Source organism: Anopheles bellator, chromosome 1 (assembly GCF_943735745.2).
Source record: "Anopheles bellator chromosome 1, idAnoBellAS_SP24_06.2, whole genome shotgun sequence".
NCBI lineage: Eukaryota > Metazoa > Arthropoda > Insecta > Diptera > Culicidae > Anopheles > Anopheles bellator.
The window spans coordinates 6185339-6204806 of record NC_071285.1 but is presented as its reverse complement, the minus strand read 5'-3'; the positions used below and the strand labels follow the sequence as shown (position 1 = coordinate 6204806).

The 19468-nt window shown below is 50.7% G+C and overlaps 4 protein-coding genes across 4 annotated transcripts; 3 read left to right on the top strand and 1 right to left on the bottom strand.

Moving 5' to 3' along the window:
- Positions 1-2382: 2382 nt before the first annotated feature.
- On the bottom strand, positions 2383-2997 carry LOC131215161 (general odorant-binding protein 56d-like). Its single transcript, XM_058209550.1, has 3 exons — positions 2926-2997; positions 2720-2857; positions 2383-2643 (listed from the first exon to the last, which is right to left on the bottom strand). Exons 1-3 carry the CDS (start codon positions 2995-2997, stop codon positions 2383-2385), a joined length of 471 nt encoding a protein of 156 aa, XP_058065533.1.
- Positions 2998-7293: 4296 nt separating this feature from the next.
- LOC131210032 (general odorant-binding protein 56d-like) lies at positions 7294-7803 on the top strand. The gene is made up of 2 exons (XM_058203222.1): positions 7294-7381; positions 7459-7803. Exons 1-2 carry the CDS (start codon positions 7319-7321, stop codon positions 7801-7803), a joined length of 408 nt encoding a protein of 135 aa, XP_058059205.1. The 5' UTR covers positions 7294-7318.
- A 3314-nt stretch (positions 7804-11117) lies between these two features.
- LOC131213444 (leucine-rich repeat neuronal protein 3) lies at positions 11118-13623 on the top strand. Its single transcript, XM_058207488.1, has one exon. The coding sequence runs from the start codon at positions 11331-11333 to the stop codon at positions 12774-12776; it is 1446 nt and encodes a 481-aa protein (XP_058063471.1). The 5' UTR covers positions 11118-11330; the 3' UTR covers positions 12777-13623.
- Positions 13624-14749: 1126 nt separating this feature from the next.
- LOC131216573 (uncharacterized) lies at positions 14750-19414 on the top strand. Its single transcript, XM_058211101.1, has 3 exons — positions 14750-15476; positions 18278-18645; positions 18814-19414. The coding sequence occupies exons 1-3, from the start codon at positions 15377-15379 to the stop codon at positions 18937-18939; spliced, it is 594 nt and encodes a 197-aa protein (XP_058067084.1). The 5' UTR covers positions 14750-15376; the 3' UTR covers positions 18940-19414.
- The last annotated feature ends 54 nt before the right edge of the window (positions 19415-19468 follow it).

Sequence of the window (19468 nt, the reverse complement as noted above, 5' to 3'; positions counted from 1 at the left end):
AGAAATTCCTAATAATTTATATCATTCGTTCCAATCACTTTTAGCTGTTAATTTTGCCCATTTATCATTTCAGGTCGTGAAGTCGCGCACCACCAACGACATGGCGTTGATAGGTTCCGATTGAAAAAAAGCAACACGACACGAGGCTTCCCCATATTCGCTCCGTAGCTCCGTTACCGGCCTGTTAGCTTGAAGGTTGTAAATTGAATAAAAAAAACAACCCCGGACCTCCTAATGCGCACTAAACGGTCTCTGTCTGTCCTTTCTGACGCCGCGCCCCTTAGCTGCCGTTGCGGAGCGTTGTCCCGTGGCGCACTGATGTCCTGACAGGGCTGGCACAGTAAGTAGCGTAAAGTATGTGGAATAAAACTTTCAATGCACCATTTATGCCGCAGTTCCCGCATGCAACGTGACGTTTGGCGTTGGCGTGTGCGGCGTGCGGTTGTCATACGAAGTTTACGCCGACCCCGCCACCATTTCTGAAGAAGCTATCCGAAGTTGGTGCTGCCGTTTTTCCACCCCGCCCGGCCGGCCGGCCAGTGGTGCGGCTAAAGGCTGAAGCATATTTTGTGTTTCGATTTTTTACTGCCACCGGAACACCGAAAATGGGATCCTCCCTTCAAACGACGGGCAGCAAAGCGGAATAGCGGCCCCAAAAAAAACAACAACACAGAGCGGGGGCTTGGCCCACGTTTCACTAGGGACAGCGCCACACGAATCGTCAGAATCGAAATCGAAAAGGATGAATGGGATGGAAAAACAATAACAACCACGGACCGGAGAGGAGCGGAGCCAAAGGAAAACAAACCCCTCGCCGCAGGGGGACCGACGGCCCTGGCGAAGGAAAGCTGAACAAACCCGACCCCGCAGCGGGGCGGCCGGGGGAATGACACGTCCGCCCGCCAGGACCGCGGGGCCAGCCAGCGAGCCAGCCAGCGAGCGGCTTGGCTGGGCAATAAAATTTGAATAAATTGCAGATGTTCATGGCGCTTCCTGTCATCGAGCTTTCCGCTTTTCATTTCAACTTTCATTTCCTGTCCCGACCCCTCCGTGTGTCTGTATGTGTGTTTTCCCTTCATTTTGCCAGTTTGTTTGGGTTGTGCAGTTTCCGTGTCTCCGCTCCGGAGGGGGGCCCCAAACAGAGACTGACAAAAACCCGGGCGCTCCCGAAAAAAAAAAAAATAAAAACGCAATCTTGGAGATCGCATCCTCGTACCAATTTCCGGTGAAGCTGTTCCGTGCACACCGGAAACCAGGAGGCGGAGGCCGAACCTGACTCGGCGCGAGACGAGAGTCTTTCACGCCACAAACGAGTCACTCAAATTAGGAACACATTTTGGGGCACCTCATCTTCTGCTTATTTTAAGGACGGGTTTCTTTCCCCCGGAAGGCCGGAAACGTGATGCCGGTCCCCGTGTGGCACATACTTATTCCGCACAACGCACATCCAGCTTCGATCCGGCGGCCAAAAGCCAAACAAAAACACGTGGGGTCACGTTTTCCACACCACACAAAAGGATGCACTTTTCCCACCCGACGCATGGCGGCATTTTTTTGCCGATTCGCCTTCGGTCCTTTTTAAGGACGCTGGCGGGGCCGGTGCTGAAGAGTGGCTCAAGATTTTTGTGGCTCCTCCTAGATGGAGACGCCTGGCTTTCCGTTCCGTTCGGTTTGCAGTAGCCTTTTTTTGCGGGCCGTGGCCAATTTTCTGGAGCCTCAAATCAGCATGCATGCATGTGTCCTTGTCTTCCACCCCGGTTGCTCTCGGTCACGCTTCCCCGTCTATTGTTTTAAGCAAATATCCGACCACTAACAACGGACGCGAATGGCAAACAATGCAATGCAGCTGTCGTCGGTCCAAAGCCGACCTGCCCAGTGTGTCACGTTTCGGTCGCTTCGCTTCGGTCCACCGACGAAAGATCGGAAAACCTTATCGGCAATGCGCCTGTCCTTCCAATTTTCCCCGGGTTTTTTTCCGCCCTGTGAATAACATTATCAATTTTCCCACGGATAGGGCGAGCGAGGTGAGTTCTCTGGCAAAGCCAAAAAACGGCTTTCGGTTGACTTTTCCGGTGCATTCGGTGGAAAGCCATTTCAAACATCACCGCACTCATCAGGGGTGTCGACACGGGGACAGTGTTGCAGTGTCGCTTTCGGCACGACAGTTTCCGATATCTTCACCATCTTCCGAAATCACCATCCGGTGGTTTTTTCACTCGATCCTGGGCCTAGCGCATTCGAATGAGCTTTTCGATTTTAAAAAATAAGATTGAAGCATTTATCGAGCCACAGTCGAACGTTTTAAATGTCTATAAATTGCCCTACTTTAGCTAAATTCTAAACTAACCACTCAGAGACCCACGGAGAGTCCCCTGCCGACTGTCACTGCTGCATGTTGCGGCGCCCGATGCCTTTGCGCATCTGGAACAGCTCCTTCGGCACCTTGTGGTTGCTCAGGAAGCACTTGTACATCTGGAAGGCCGTGTCGCACACGTCCGTACCCTCGACGTTGCACTTCTTGATCAGCTCGTTCACCTTGGCCGCCTCGATTCCCACCGTGAGCTTCTCCCGGATGACGTCATGCTGGAACGCACCGTCGTCGTCGATGAAGCCGGCCTTGTCGAAGAAACACTTCACGAAGCACTGCGAAACCCGGGCAACGATCGGATAAAGGGTTACTAACGAACGGATGCCCCCTCCTCGTAAACCCAATACGAACCTTCGCCTTAAGGGTGTCCACGGAAAAATCACCGCTCAGCACGCGGAACGCATTTTTCGGCAGTATGCCCGTTTCCTTGACGCACTCCCGGGCGTTCTGGTGGATACGCCGAATTTGGTCCGCTTCCAGTTGCGCAGCCTACACGGGAAGTGGAATGGTTCGTACAGGGTGCCCATTGGCTGGCCGTCCGCCGAGTGATTGCTTACCTCCGAAGGGCCCACGGGTAGCAGCAACCCGACCACGAGGGTTACGACGAGGGTTAGCTCCGTGCCGTGCATCTCTGCGAGAATGATTTAATCAACCTGGACAACCTCCACCGGGGGCGCACGTACGTACCGTTTTAGCGCCATTGACGGTGGGGCCAACGATACTTATAGCGGCCACCATCGCCATCCGGCCGGCCAGGTCGGCCGAGGTTGGCATTTTTCGCGGGCGCTGCAAACATTTTTCGCGCTGATTCATTCAGTTCTCCCCGGGTCGGGTGGCCGCCCTTGAATGGAAAGGGGCACGAGCCCTATGCTGAGCCATGGCCACCACGTCGCGTGCCAGGGCGGCCCGTTAAGTGAAATGCCAGTTGCTCATGAATGCCAGCTTTCCGTGGGGGTCTCAAGTTCAAATACTTTCCTCGGTGGGTTTGTTTTGGAGCTTGCCGTTGTATGTGAAGCATTTAGCGTGGAAATGGCGTCAGCGGCCAATCTCACCCTTATCTGTGCTAATTTGCAGCTGATGATAAAATTGCACACAGTTTGAAAACAACGGAAGGTCAAACTATACGATGTTTTTCTAAAAAGTATTAAAAATACCTTATTTAACACTAGATATACCACACTGATCATTTTGACCGACCTGGTACTAGGGTAAGCTTTTATTTGAAAGGTTCGTTCAAAAAATTTTTGTATAAAATACAATTTTGATTGCAGAAAATTGGAAAATATGAAAAACTTTTTTCCAAAGTGGTAGGTCTTCAACTCAAACGGTACAATGTCTGAAAAGCACATTTAATTTAAGCTTATTTCTTCCTCGGTGATTGTGCACCCACAACGACTGACTGTTTCGTAAGGATTTTGATCTAGCGACATTATCGGCCCTATTTTATTATTGTTATTTGTGCATTATTATTATCGGAGGATTTTGCCGATGCGCGTTTTCTTAAAAAGATGCGGTAGCTTTTCTGGGCTGTGTCGTCCATCTAGATCCATTCCAATTCGTCCGGCTCATTCCATAGCCATTCTTTCTGCAAGACTGGCATAATTTTGGCTCTTCGCCGTATCTGACCATATGTTTTCGTTCCTGTGACGATGAGAAGACAGCCATATAATTTGATCGCGCACGTCGGAAGTAATTTGCGTAACCTATCGACAGTAGACTCAGGAAGACACTCGCTCCGGCTGATCAAATTCAATCGATCGAGTAGAGGGAAAATTTCCGGCAGCTGCAGAAAGTCATCTTCACCGTACTAAAAAGTCGAGGAAAAAGAAGAAGGGATTTGATAAGAGAAAAGCTGATTCATAATGATCCCAGCATGGGTCCGATGCATCATTTACTTACTCTATTAGGGAGGTGCAGTGTAAGGTAACGAACTTTGTTTTGAGGAATGGGCCTGATAAACAATGTGTCGGTATAAGACAAGTCTAATTCCAAACACCAAAGATGCGGTAACCGGTCGATTCCGGAGAGACAATGGCACGATACCTGAGAAAGAAAATCAAAACGAGGTTAGGTGGCACAGGCATGGCAATCGGTTAATCTTCTTACCACTTCCGACAATGTCAGCTGCAGACGAGTTAATTTTGAGAAGTTGTTGCAAATGAAATGCACGGCCCTTTCTCTCATTTTGAAAGACCCTAATTCCAGACACCTCAATTGCGGTGCAATTTTCAAAACATCCTTTAAGAATCCGAGCGTGCCTTTCTGCTCAAACTTTATAAAATTAATAGACAAAGATTGGAGCGAGATCAGCGCTTCACATCCGCGAAAAATGTGTATGTCCAGACTTTTTAATCTTAGATGCTGCAAGAAAACACCACATTAAATATGATTACGTTGGAACAGAGGGTCATACATTACTTGCTTACCTTTAGCTCAGGCAATTGCGACAGGGATTCCAACGATCCTGGTTCACTGTTACTTCCAAATTGATGAGGATTACCAAAGATTTGTAGATGCGTCAACTTTTTGTTGTGATTCGTGATGTCTTGCAGTAACGTTTTAGATAGGTCAAATCCGTCGAGGAAAAGACGTTGCAAAGAGCCGTGTCTTCGAAAAAACTCGTGGCGCGTAAGCAAATCATCCTCAACTCCATCCCAAATTAGAAACGATTTAATTGACAACTCCTCTAGAAGAGGGAATGTCATTTCGCAAAATCGATTCAAGGAATTTTCTCCACGGAATGTAAAATAAACTTGTTTGAACTGGCCACTAAAAAGTCTCCACTGCTCCAACTGGGTGTCAGATTTACAATGCATTCTCAGACCTTGTAAAGAAGGGGCGATCGTATGCCAGGGGAGTCCACTGTAAGTGATGCCATAGTCGATCTCCAAGTATTTCAAATTTCCCATAACCGGGAACGGTTCAATCATTTCGTCCATTTCATCGCGTTCCTGTTCAATCGACAAATGCTGCAGGTTAGGTACCTCCAGTAAAATGAACCGTAATGAAGAGAGTGTCAAATTGCAGTCTTCTATACGCAATGACGTAACACCAAACATTTGGAATAAGTTCTTCACATACGCAAAGACCTCTGTAGTGTTCTTGAGTACAAGGTGGCGATATTTTCGGTTGCTTTGGAGCAAATCTTTGTCCAACGGAAAATCGGGCACTAGCTCCACACGCTCCATTCGCCGCCCCGAAAAGGCCAAATCCGACCATCGTTTGCAGACTATAGATGCGTCCTTCAGGTCGTCCACGTCGAGGTGGTCAAATATCACCTCCAACAGCTACAAAATATAAATACTTTTAATACCTTTACAGGAACAGGCCGCAAAATAGAATCACTCACTTCGCTTGGTAGGTCGTTAATCGTCGGGTGCTCCATGATTATCGCAAGAAATGATCCGTAGCTTCGCGCGTGTAACGTTTGCACCGTGTTAAAACTTGTCGGTTGTCACTGTTTCGATTGGGTCGCAATGGCTAATCAGTTCCCGGCACCTTTTTAGCTTTAAGATGGACAACTTATCGAGCGTGTGCACTTTCTGCGAATCGAAGTGGAACGGGCGAAGGTAGAATCCGGAAATGGATCAGTGTCAGACAGTTTGACAGCTCGAATCCGTCGCCTGCTTACCACAGCTGACCAACTAGAATGCCACAGTGCATTACCACAGCTGACCGTGTAAACTGTGACATGTGATTTGATAGGTGAAGCCGTGTTGCATATTTGACCAAAACTGTGTTTCTAAAAAAATGTGTTGAATGAACCTTTCAAATAAAAGTTCAAGCATCGAAAGGTATTAAGCCGTACGTTTTTAATAACTAAATGAAGAAGTTTATCATATATGGGTCACCCTATTGAAAACGGTGGTGTATCTAGTGTTAGTGTATTAGCCAACAATGCGGTCTTAAAGTTTAGATAAACAATAAAAGAAACAAACACGTGCAGTCAAGGATTTCTTCAAACTTTGTGCGATAACTCGGTGAGTCGCTTCAACTTAACCTTCAGCATGGGTCGTTACGGTGCATTCTCCACGCGGTTTAGAATGTTCCGACGATGCATTCCACCGCTTCTCTGTAGACTACACAACACGGGGGGCCACGAAAGTTTTGCTTCAACCACAGCCACTTTTGACAACCTTCAGAAGGTCCAATAGAGGACCCGGTACCCTCGGTAGCCGAGTGCGCCATCAACGATAATATTGTGGCAAAGTTGTTATGTTATGTGCAGCATTTTTTGCATAAGCATTCCACGGAGCCGGGGCGGGTACTTGCACAGTGGACAGAATGGGAAAAGTCGAACGATGATGCGTTTGCGTAAGAGTTAGATCATCGTTGCATATAGTCTTATGGCCTGATGGCCAGGATTGGATGATTTTGCCCAAAAACTTTGCCAAACTTTTCGCGAAAGAGAAGTTGAGCAAATGTAGGGAAAAAGTTTGGTAAAAGTTTTGAAACCCCCCTTCGATATGGTCTTGAATTGACCGAATCGTATATTAAAGACTGACAGTAACTCTGGTACCGATAACCAACCCTTTAAGTCACCGAGGTGCCCATTGTTTTCCACGCTGCACGTGCCAGAACCAGTGCCGAACCCAATTTTCCATTCCGTCCCGATGCTCCGATCAATTATGTATCGCCACCGGAACACCCTTCGGAGCCGCACCGAAACCAGAAGGCCGTTTTGTAAATGCAAAACGAATGCATGCGAAATGAGGTCTGGCCAGCTGCTGACGGATCGCTCTCATGCTCGTGTGCATACCGAAACCTTCACCGCAGCGCAGCAGCGCGCAGTAATTAGCGATTCCCAGGTACCAGAGTGCAGTCGGCTGGCTGGAGATGCATCTGCCCTCTTCCCTTCCAACGGCACTTGGCTGGCTGTAGTTTCCAGAGTATAAAACGCGTCGGATTAGGTCAGTAGGTTATCAAACGACCTATACGCCTTCTCCCGCGATGAACCTCTTCGTCCTCGCCCTCACGGCTGCTGCTGCGCTGGTGCTGCTGGCAGAAATCAATGTAAGTTCCACACGTAGTCGCCATCGATCGGCCGAATCGAACTAACAATTTAATGTTCCCCAAAATCCCACCGAAAGGCATTTACGCTGCGCCAGCAAAAGATGGTCAGCATCTACGCGCTCGAGTGTATGGCCGAAACCGGCATCGATGTGGCGTCCATCACGAAGCTACGCGACGGCGACCTCGGAGCGGCCAACGATCGTGCGGCGAAATGTTTCATGAAGTGTTTCTTCGAGAAGGAAAGCTTCATCGACGGCGAAGGATTCCTGCAGCTGGAGAACATCACCGCAGCGCTGGAGAAGGACTACGAGCGGGCCAAGATCGAGGAGATGTTGGTCAAGTGCGGTGTCCAAAAGGAGGATCCGTGCGAGACGGCGTTCCACGCGTACGAGTGTTATCACGATCACTATCAAAACCTGTAACGCCCGTCCCAGCCATGCCCAGGTGGCCAGTGTACTCCTCGAATAAAGTGATCTTCAGTCGCGTAAATCGAACAAAAACCGGGATTTCCAAATGACATCGAAGCTCATCACGGGTCTGTCACGGCTCGCATGGACCTAGACACTACCCCCCCGGTTGATAAATGGAAGTCACACGGCAAACGCTGAGCTGCAATAATCATAATCATAAATCTTGCTCTCATAAATCCTGTCGGCATACACACCCTGGGTCCCTCGAAAATCGGGTTAAAATAAGTTTCCTGTAAGACTGTCTACGGCGGTGGGACCAACATTTGCCAACACTTCTTCAAAGACCTTGAAGATTATGAATGAATAACATCAGTTCGCGGCAACGGTTGGTGGCCTTCCCCGGGGTCGGAAATGCAAAATGTCAAGTCGGAACGGTTGGATTTCTACGGGCCGCAGTGAACGGTGGCGTGAATAAGCGGCTTCGTTTATCATCTGCCGCCCGGAACCTGGACCCGGGGACCGGCAGGTCCCTGGCCAAAACCACACAGCAACCACTTACTGACCGTGCCACTGCAAGATAGCAAACTTCATACATGCCGTGCCGCTGTGATTATGCAGTGGGATTAGGGAACGGTTTCTCGGTGCCGGCCGGCTCCGACTGCAACAGAGTCAGCACCGGCGACGGACGGTGCATCTGGCACACTGCAAGCTGGTGGCGCTACAAACCCATTGCAGTGCACCATTTATCACCTGCGATCTTGCAATCTGCCTCGCAGCGGAACTGCTAGTCCGGGAACGGGAATTTACCTTTTCGCTATTTTCAGCTGTTCACAGTTTTTTAGCATTTTCACGGGGCGGACCACCCCGAGAAGGGTGGATGGCATTAGGTGGAAATAATTAATAATGCTTGCATCAATTTCGGATGTTCCAAAGAAATCTATGGGAATTTCGCGGAGCTGTGATTGAAGCCTTAAGCAATGTGTTCACCCTGACCGGATACCGGGGTCAGGATGCCGCTCCCGAAAAGCCAGACAGCCGCATCCCTGCAGATGCACTATTTGCATTGCTGTTCGCATCGGTGCACGGCTTCAAACGGGACGTCCAGAGAAAGTAGAAAGCTCCCGGGAACTCGGAAACGCCCTCGGAAGGGGAAGAAAAAACCCGCCAAACAACAAACGGAATGCCACAGTCTGAGGCCACTCATAGCTAGACTCGCCCAAAAAGGACATAGGCTCAACGAGGACGCACGTGCCGGGGCTCCAGACTGGACTGGGGACTTATAGGACGTGGCCAGACAGAAGCGACCGAAACGTTCCGTTTCAAGATTCGCTTTTCGCAGTGATGAATTGTCTGGACTACCCGGAACTAACTATGGATCTTTTTTAGCCCTCGAAATGACTTTAATTTTTTTAACCAATGGCATAAACATTAGTATTAAGAATTCATAGAACACTGGACCACAATCCGCCAGATAAAGCCTTAGAGAAGTAGTCGAGAACCAAAGCCTGGATCCGATTTCTATTCCTGGCTCACAATTGATAGCCCCGTTTGTGGTGCTGTCGGCAGACTGTAGAAACCGATGACGGCATTCTGACAATCGGTTCCCATTCTCAGTGCCGACCACACAGCTCCTTTCTGTGTTCCCGGAGAAACAAGTGGCAAGCTTTTCATTGATTAATGTTGCTCCGGCCCCCGGTATCGCCCGATCACGTTGAGCGCCACCATATCAGACCCAAGTGTGCGTGTTGATTGCCGGTCACTATCACTGGGGTCGATCAAAGCCAATGGGATGAAAGATTACATCAGCCCGGGGACATGGACAAGCTCGAACAAGCTGAAGTAATTAATAATTGGATTTTAATCCTTGCACAGGACGACCGACGGCAGGGCCGGTTGTATGGCGTTATCCGGAGAAACATGCTCGGAGCTTATTCATCAGCGTGTACCTACGTACCAGTCACTGCCACTCTTCACCCCATACAGGGGGGATGAGGGTCCACCAGCTACCGGAGCGGCCATTGATGTCCTTTTCTTTCACCAAGATACCGAGGCAGCCCCCGGATTGATTTATGAGTTTATATCGAATGTCAAGCAAGATTCATCAAGCGGAAGGATCTGCTCGTCGCTGGTGCTGGTCCTTGGGGAGGGACCCCATAGTGTGACCGGCAGTTCTGACAGAGATGGGACACAAAAGATGGAACCATTTTCTTGCGCAACACGGTACCGGAGCATGGTATGTTTTGCCGCCAGTCCAATCACCGCCATACGGTGCGTCGGCTACCAATTACTGACCGGACCGGGATTGATTCGAGGTTTTTCTGCTCCCGCTCTCGCTTATTTATGTAACCTATTAAAACTAACCTCGACACAGCCCCGGGATGGGGGATTCGGATGCCAATATTAACATCAATCGTATCGTGTCCCGATCCGGAACATGCTCCGGCCTATCCGGACAATCGGTCACGTTTTCAGATTGACAAGTTTTGTGCTGAGCCATTGTTGCGTGAGGCGTTGCGTTATCGGCCGGCAGAGAAGCTCGGCGACGACAGCCACTAATGGCGTTGTGCAATCGGTGGAAATGAAGCGAAATCTCTGGAAGCTGCTTAATGTAACTCAGAAGCAGTGTCACCCAGTGTTTCAGAATCCAGTGTCCGCCAAGGGAAGCCTCTACAACTCAGTGGAATTGTCGAAACTATTATTCGGTGTCGATTGCCGTGTAGCGTAAATAAGCAAGACTCAAGGTGTGGCCTCACTGATAAGAGGTCTCAGATTTCACTTTCAGGAGGAAGCCAACAGATGACACGGTGGTTGTGTTTGCGAATCGAAGCTTTGGAGGCCACACAGAGACACATATCAAACCGAAGCATTCGGTGGTGGAGTTTTCATCGGAATCGATAAACCATCGGAACCAGCGGCCTCAGGACAGTCAGATCGGCTCAGGCGTCCAGAATCATCGGTTCCCGGAACTTGGGTACACCGGTTGCCATCTGCAGCGGCGTGAGTCAGTTTCTTCGCAATACAGTACGGTAACGGTCAACCCGTGAGAAGTGATTGGCGGTACTACAGCAGCTGCTTCACACTGGGGCAGCCAGTCTACCGATACGTTGGGCTGATAAGACTGCCTTCACTTCCTGTTATCAGGGCGACCAAGTTGCGACCAAATCGCACTGCGTTGCAACGGCGTGTGGTGTCGCTGTGTTGGTGTCGCCTTTGTCCAGATAACGGATCGGTGATATCGCAATCCTAAAAAATTCTCACCCCTTGCCCCGAGGGTGAGCCAGAGTTTATCAGAGTTCCAGTTGGTTCCCGGCCGTTCGCGACACGATATGTCATCGGTTTGCGTCGACGATTCAAGACTCCAGGGGCTCAAGATGTTACCGTTCTTTGGAAGGACCTCCGAAGCAAAGTGACGAACAGTGCCAGTGAACTTTGGTGAACATCTAATTGGAAGTGACCCGTGAACGCGAACCAGTGCCAATATTTGACTAGTGGCGTGACGTAATTTGAACGATTCTTGGTCACGGAACCGAACCCGAGGAATGTGGAAGAAAGTGAGCGTTCTTTCGCTGCCGCTCCTGCTGCTCGCCGGTAGCTGGCTGCGTGCTGACGATGTCGAGCCTCAGCAGGCGGTGTCTCGTCTGTGCAACTTCAACAATTCACTGCTCGATCCGACCGACACCGAAGGCGATGGTTACTGCGATTGTGATCTAAAGAACACTTCACCCTGGGGTGTGCTGGTGGTGGTGATCAGCTGCCGGAAGCACAACCTCACGGACGCGCGCTGGCCGGAGGACAGCCGCGAGCATCTGCCACAGGGCACGGTTCTGGTGGATCTCTCGCAGAATTCCCTTTCGCGCGTTCCGCGACTCATCGGTGAATCGCTCCGTTATCTGCATCTTAACCACAACGAGATAGCGACCGTACCCGATAAGGTGTTCGCTGGTTTGGACGGCCTACTCGAGCTAGACCTGAGCTGGAACCGGCTCGAGGTCCTCGGGGCGGACGCTCTGACCGGGCTCGGCCTGGTGAAGCTGATCAACCTGGGCCACAACCGCATCACCGCCATCGAAGTGAACGCCTTCTCGGGTGCGATTCACCTGGAACATTTGGTGCTGTCCAACAACTCCCTCGGGGAGTTCTTCAACCGGACCGCGGAGACCGATCTGTACCTGCGGCTCGGGGTAACTACGCGCCTCGCCACGATCGAGCTCGAGCGCTGCGATTTGATGGACATTAGCCTCACGAACGGGGCCGGTCTCGGGAAGGCCTTGCTCGGGCACAATCGGCTCGCGCAGGTCACCCAGCTACCGAAGCAGCTCTCGTATCTCGACGTCAGCGGTACTCCGATCCGGAGCCTTTCGCCCAAGTTCCTGCCCCATCTGTTGCACCTCGAGACACTGGTCATGCAGGATATGCCGATCCTGTACACACTGGAAGCGTACTCACTGTACGGGTTGCCACGCCTGGCGTTGCTCAATCTGCAGGGCTCCCGGAACCTTTCCGTCATCCACGCGCACACCTTCGGCCAGAACGTGGTACGCAACGAAACGGACACCGCACTGAAGCGCCTCATCCTGAAGGGCACCAACATACGGACGCTGAACGGGTCGCTCGCGTTTGCGTTCGAAAACGTCCGGATGATAGATCTGCGTGGTGCACCCTTACGCTGTGACTGCCAGCTGAGGTGGCTTCGGGAGATGCACAACCTGACCATACTCGGTATCTGCCTGAAGCCGAGTACGGTGCGCCGCCGGCTATTCGGTACGATCGAACCGCATCAGTTCGAGTGCCGGGCGGAACAATCGTGGGTCTACACCTTGTTCAACGTGATCCTGGCGATCCTGCTCGTAGTCGGTGTCGGCGTGGGCATCTATCTGATCGTGCGTGCCGTCCGGCCACCTTCGAATGTGCAGCTGCGCAAGGTAGGCGAAAACAGTCCGTACGCTCGGGTCACGATAGAACCGAACCAGGCCGAGAACTTGTAGTGGACCGCCGAGATGTGGTAGGTTAGGTTAGGTTTAAGTCGAAGGCGAAGCAACACATTCCATTAAAATAAGCTTATCTATTGCCGGATTTGTAATAGACTTAAATGATTTCAAAATTAAAAGGCAAATCTCCAAAAGGTTTATGCTCTGTTCGTAAAGCTCCGGATTAGTGGTAACCCTTACGGACGCTAAGTTTAGCTTAAGTTGCGCCCCCATTTTAACCCTAAGTAACGGTTGTGTAACGGGTGGTTAAGGTTGGGGAAAAAGTAATTTACTATTTTCTCGATATATCGATCATACCGTTGCAGATCAGAGTTGTAGGGTCAACAGAGGAAGTCTACAAAGAGAAAAGTCGAAACATTTTACAATTTTTGTCTGATAAAGGCGAACATTTTAGCTAGGCCGTTGAAATTGTGCATGGTGTTTATGGTGCCGATACTCTAACAGCTAGTTACGCGAAATTTTGGTTTCATCAACCCGTTTCAGTTATTTTTTATGTTAAATCCTGGGCAGACACAGCATCGAAAATGTTGATAAAATCACAGAAGCTAGGAAGCCCAGGAGCTAAAGGTTAACCATCAACAAAAGTTGTGGACAAACGGAAGGAAATCGCCCTACTTTTTAACGGCTAAACCAGGACTAACGGCCAGGAAGGGTCTACGGTGCATATGATGGGACTTCAAAGGAATAATTTATTATGAGTCGATCCATCATAAATCGGACAATTGGAGACATCTTAAATGAAGTTTTGAATTTCACCCAAAAATAATAGATTACTTTTTCACCAACTTTATATTAATGACGACCTTTCATATAAGAATTGTGAAATGAGTGAGAAATATAATAAAAACTGACGTTGCAAAGTTATGCTACATTCACCATACAATGGGGCTGGCCACTGAGCCCCCCCTTTTCCCGAGTGTCCTACTTAAGCGAAAGATGATGCGAGTTGCGTACGAGATTGGGGCGACCACCGGCGACTCACCGGGCCAGTGTTCTACCGTTTCGCCGAGTCGACACGGGGGGCTAAGAGAGTTGAGTGTGGGCATCTTGTGTTTGTTGACCCAATGCGCCAACGCGGGCTGCGTTACCCAAGAGCGAAAGAGAAACAAACGCAAGCCAGCCCGCTCTGGCCGGGCCTTTAAACGCCGTTATGTTTGGAACCGTGGAATTCGGATGATATGAAATTTCCTGTTTTGCTGCCCCCGTGTAGGTCCGAATCGTACAGAAAAACGTGAATTTACAAAGTTGGAAAATTTAAAAACAATTTATTAACAAACTACTTTAGCGGACCTGGCAAAAGCAGAGATTCGGTAAACTTCCCATGCATTTAAACCCGAGTTGTTGCGTGGCCTCGGGTTTCGGATTTGCGTAGCATTCCACGCCCAGCCCCTCCCGGTAGCTCAAATTTCACCCAACAGCGTCGTGTGTTTGTGGCCAGTTTGTTTTCCTTCCTCTAACCCAAAAAGCAAGGTGCGTAAAATCCAAACGGGAGGGAACTCTTTCTCCGACTTCTCCATTTCCATTCCCAAGCCACCCTCTGGAGGCGTTTTCAGAGGCCAAGCATTCGTTTACTTTCGGATTTTTTGCCCACGTCAACAGTATCCGGCGCACTTCGCCGGGAGCTGAGAGAGAGAGAGACAATGAGCGAATGGGCGCCGCTTATTCCGTCAGCTGTTAGAGATCGTGTGCGATCTTCAAGATCGTAGCACCCCGCGAGTTTTAGTTTCTTTCTGTTTCTACCCCAGAAGCGCCCGAGATCGAGAGAGCGCCGAGGGGCCCCAACGGAGCACGACGGAGAACCCGGTGGTGGACTCGCTACGGACTCCGGGAGAGCCCCGGAGAGGCGCGCTGTGCCTGTGGATGATGGGCCTTTCGCAGGTGACACGCAAACGATCAAGGCGACCCTCCGGTGGGGGGGAAGCGGGAATTATCTAATCGAGGACGCGGCTCCGGTCCAGTGTTGGCAGCCGGTTCCACGCGTCAGGCTGTGCCGCGTGGCGGGGACTTTAATCACATTCAAATCGTGTGCGATCGGCCAGTGGGAACATCGGCTACAGCGTAGGCCTCTCGCGATGGCGTGAACCGTCGACAAAGTGCCAAAGTTTTGCCAAAGCAGACCCGGACGGTGTGTGCCTGGAGGGCGGCGGCTAGAAAGTACGCAGTACCATGGTGACAACCGGGTCGGATATCGGGGGTCTACAAAACTTACGGTCCGACTGCGTGGATTCCGTCCAAAAAGCTAATTAGCTGACCGTTGAATTGATCCGGCATCCGGTTAGTGGCTGGCTGGGCTGGCTGGCAGTGACATGTGGTTCTATGCGTACGGACCGGACTAGTGGCGCGAGCGGGCAGAGAAAACACGACGAACTAATTGGACTTTCCGAAAGGTGTTAGTTGTTGGTTCGCGTTCTCGTAGCAAAACCGGCTCCCGGTGGACTACAAGCACCATACAGAACCGGGCCAAGTTTTGGGCGGTCAGTGTCAGTGTCGACGCCAGCTAATTGCGAACATCAACGGCCCCGCGCTGTAGCGTGTTCCGGGGCCGCGACCCCGGATCGAGTCCTATTACACAAGTTGACGACAGCGCATCCTGTAAAATGCCCAGTGCGGTGTCCTGTTGTTCCTTCAGCTCCGGCGAACCGGACCGGGCCGATGGTCACCGATATCCGTACGGTTCGGACAGTGCCAACGTGACAGGTAAGAGCTGGATGGTGTTAAGCGGTCAGTCCCTGTGAAGAAGAACCTACGGCGTAAAATGAATTGGTAATCGTGTTCCCTGTGACAACCAGAATCCAAAGCTTTCGCCAAAAACCTTCCTTTTGCGTTCCTCTTTTCAACCTCCAACTACGCGGAGCCGGCAATTCCTCCTGGCCAGCAGAGCGAGGGAGCTGATTAGAAACTTGTTAAACCTAACCTAGCCTAAGCGCGGCGGCCACCTTACGATTCTCGTTATCCAATAAATTCCAACTCCACGGGTCTCCACCGGGTGACCCTTGCTGGGAATCGGGGGAACGAGATAATGGGCCGCTCGTCACCGGTCTCGTATGCGTCTCTGGGTCAGAGCGGCGTGCGACTTTCCCGGTCACAAACCAATTCCCTCGGCCGTACGACGGCGGTCGGATGCACTCTGATGAGCGTGGCCGATGTAGTCAGCGAAATTAGTACCGGTTCCAGTTGCAACTGTCGGTGCCGGTTGGGAGGTCATCAGGCGCCCCGAAAGTCGGTCAACCGCCGACACCGACCGACGCAGAGTCATCATAATCCCAACACGCGCACGCCAAACGGCATCTTGCAGTCGCCAAGACGACGGCGGCGGTGAGAATGCAAATTTAGCGCCACATTGCGCCACGACAACATGTATCGTCGCAGCGGCCGGTCTGAGTCCAGTTCAATTGATCTTTCTTGGGTCTTGGGCCAACCCATACGGTTCATTATCTCATCGACTGGCTTCGAGTGATTTCGAACGGAGTGTGCTGTGACCAGTATTTGCAAACTGGGCACGGCACGTTCAGAGAGAAACCAAATTGCGAACACAAAATTAATTATTCAAAGCAAACCCTTATTCTGTAACGAAAAAGGGAGAAAACATAAAGAGATTCAGAAATGAAACAGAAATGAAAAACACTAAGAAAGTCGGCCATTCCACAGTGATTCCAAAGGGTGGTCCTACGAATGTTTTGATTTTAACTGAACTGATTACTTGACGTTTAAAACGTCAAACTTCATTTCGGAAATTGTAAACATCTAGTAGAGACTTTGACATTTACGAAACGGTTAAGTATTTTTAACAACACGGATTTCTGTTAAACAAATCCAAAATAATTGGTCTGCAACATATCACAAAAAGTACACATTATGTAAGCTATTTCGATACCGTCGTCGTTCGCCGAATTCCAACATAAGAACACGGGCCCTGATCGAAAATTAGTTGGCAAAGTAAGAAAAACCTTCATTGTGTGATCGAAATTAACACAAAATTACTTTCCCCACCCGCCGAAAAAAAAACTGACCAACGGCTCGCTGACGACCAAATAATGCCCCATTTTGCTGGCCGTAATGAACGACTAATTCATCTGCTCGTTGCGGCCCGAGAACGGAACAGAACAGGAAGGGGGGTTCCGGTGGTCCTTCCCGCGCGTCCGCGGAACGGGTTACTAACGGAACGAACGGAACGGACGTAAATCAACAGATGTCGGCGATTCATCAGCCATTTCCGTTTTTTTCCCGTCGACGATAGACGAAAGGACACCAATTATCCCGTTTCTTGTCTGTTGCTCCGGACTGGAGGTCCGCGGTGGAGTGGCAAAAGTTCGGCCACCAGACCAAATGAACAACGGCCAACATCCATGGAGTTGGGCTCGCAAAGAATGATTCCTTTCCGGGACTCGACATTCCCCCGGTTCGCTCGATTATCTTTTCACCTAGCGATCCTTTTGCAATCGGAACCCAGTTTTCGGACACCATCCAACCGGGCACCGAACAGCCACATCGGCCCGAAAAAGGGACAGTGCACATCGGCTGCATGTCCCGGATGTAAGTTTGGTTGTAATTAAAAGCTCATCCCACCCCCCGGCCGACACTCCGGACCGTTCGTCCGTTTGATCCTTCGTCGGTTGGCCAGCGAAAAACGGAAAAAAGCAATCCTCGCTCATGCGAGCATCCGCTGCCAGGGCACCCGGAGGACGATGCGAATATTGAAAAGAATAAATTTGGTCCGTTTTGGGCGGAAAAGGGACATCTGGGTGAGCATGAATCTCGCCGGTCCCGTCCGGCCGATCGATAGATCTACACGACTTCTAGCCGCAGGTCAGTGGCTAATGGGACGCTCGCTTCCGGTGGGCCAGCCAGCAAGAAAAAAAAAAGCAAGGACATCTCCTGTAATTCGACATCCGCTACCGTTTCGCCACCGCCCCGGTAACCCGTAACTTCCGCAGCGGCCGACGACAAAATATGGCTTTTAATTAGAGCCACACCCGGACAGCCACGTCGGAAGCGGTCGTTGTCGGTGGACGTTTATGTAGATTTAGCGGCGCCCGGGACAGAAGGCATTCGGTTTGGTACGGGCCGCACGGGAATCGGGAAGGAAATTATATGTTCGGTCAGCGACGTACGAAATGCCGAGCCAATGAGCATCGAGTGAAACCGGGTGACCCGTCCTTTGAAGTAACGTAAAAAGAACCGTGGGCTGTGCAGGACGGTGTCACCTTTAAAGGTAACATTCTTCCCCCAATCGGATGTTGATTAATATTCGCGCAACGGTTGCGGCGGGTTTAATGTTGCGTGAATCCGATCAGTCGTTCGAATTGATTCATCTGCCAGAGGGCCATGCATCGTCCGGGAAGGGTTTCTCCGCGAAGGTATTTGAGGATTCCACACGATTTGACGAACTTGATGATGAACGGCCGTGACAGTGGAGTCGATCGTAATTTCAATAACTGCAACTAGGAAGAAATTAATGCCTAAATTTTACTTTCCGGTCAACTTCCGTCACGAACCAGAGAAACACTATGGCTGCTACAAGGCGGGCATCTTCTTCGCGCTGGCCATCATCCTGCTGCTGCTCGTCGGTTGCGTTCCAGTCTTTCTGCTCACCGCCAACAGCAACCTGATGCTGCTGATCCTGCTCGTAACGCTCGCCGTGATCGGGCTGGCCACGTTCGTCTACTTCCGCTGGCAGCGGAACCGGGCGCTCGCGATGCGTCGCACGTACGAGCAGCAAAAGTTCAGCCTGACGCGCGTCCATCAACCCACGGTGGCCGGCACCGTGCCTGCCGCACCAGTTGGCCCGGCCAGCCACGGCACCCCGGCCGATTCGACGGGCGACGGACTAAAGAACGGCTCGGTCCCGTTCGCAGCGTACGCACAGGTACAGGTGCGGGGGGACTGGCCACACGACAGAATCGGGGCAAACCGTGTTCCAAATAATGAACCTAATTAACGCGCACCCGATGGCCCGGTTTATTTGTGGCCGGATTCCGCTTATCCTTTTGCGTTCTTTTTTCTTTTGCTCGCTTTTCCGGTGGGCGCGCAACAGGGACCAACGCAGGGACGAGAATCGACACCAATCAAGGGAGACCCGACGACGATGAGCGGTGCCCCTGGCGAGGAATCAACACAGCGGACCACAACAGCGACCCAACCGCGGTATTCGTTTATTTGAACGGAATGGCCGGCCCTCATGCCGCGTCACTTGTTTGTTATTTTCGTTGCATTGCTACCGATGTTTTGTGGACCGTTTTTAACCTATTTTTAAGACCGTAAGCAGGACCCCAACCAGGAGTTCCACAAACAGTGCTCACCGCAGCCAATCAGCAACCTCAACTCAACTTTGCGCCACTTTGCAGTGTCGCGCTTCCGCTCACCAGCAAGGACAACACACGATCGCCCCAAGGCAAAGTGGCAAATAAGGGGCCCTCACCCCCTCAAGACCCTTTTTTGGTTCAGATTTAAATTTAATTTATACTCAGTGAAACACTGTGCCCAACAAACGGGGCCTTTTGCATTTAAGTTCTGTGGCGAATGATCGGATCGGAGATCATTCTGTTAAAGTAATCGCTTGAACGTAACTCACCCTGTACCGAACCAGTTTGATTGAAAATGGCAAAAAGCATTCGTGTCCGGTAATTAGTTAGTCTAGAGAAGGAGTTGTTAAAACAAAATGCATTTTGAGCAACAATTTTAAACACACG

What these genes read in the sequence shown, in the direction of transcription:
- LOC131215161 (XM_058209550.1), bottom strand. Translation starts at nt 2,997, where the DNA reads ATGCACGGCACGGAGCTAACCCTCGTCGTAACCCTCGTGGTCGGGTTG. An exon ending in TACCCGTGGGCCCTTCGGAG is followed by an intron (nt 2,858 to 2,925) that starts GTAAGCAATCAC and finishes CTTCCCGTGTAG; the next exon opens with GCTGCGCAACTGGAAGCGGA. An exon ending in TGGACACCCTTAAGGCGAAG is followed by an intron (nt 2,644 to 2,719) that starts GTTCGTATTGGG and finishes CGGGTTTCGCAG; the next exon opens with TGCTTCGTGAAGTGTTTCTT.
- LOC131210032 (XM_058203222.1), top strand. Translation starts at nt 7,319, where the DNA reads ATGAACCTCTTCGTCCTCGCCCTCACGGCTGCTGCTGCGCTGGTGCTG. An exon ending in TGCTGCTGGCAGAAATCAAT is followed by an intron (nt 7,382 to 7,458) that starts GTAAGTTCCACA and finishes TCCCACCGAAAG; the next exon opens with GCATTTACGCTGCGCCAGCA.
- LOC131213444 (XM_058207488.1), top strand. Translation starts at nt 11,331, where the DNA reads ATGTGGAAGAAAGTGAGCGTTCTTTCGCTGCCGCTCCTGCTGCTCGCC.
- LOC131216573 (XM_058211101.1), top strand. Translation starts at nt 15,377, where the DNA reads ATGCCCAGTGCGGTGTCCTGTTGTTCCTTCAGCTCCGGCGAACCGGAC. An exon ending in GGACAGTGCCAACGTGACAG is followed by an intron (nt 15,477 to 18,277) that starts GTAAGAGCTGGA and finishes GTCACGAACCAG; the next exon opens with AGAAACACTATGGCTGCTAC. An exon ending in CGTTCGCAGCGTACGCACAG is followed by an intron (nt 18,646 to 18,813) that starts GTACAGGTGCGG and finishes GGCGCGCAACAG; the next exon opens with GGACCAACGCAGGGACGAGA.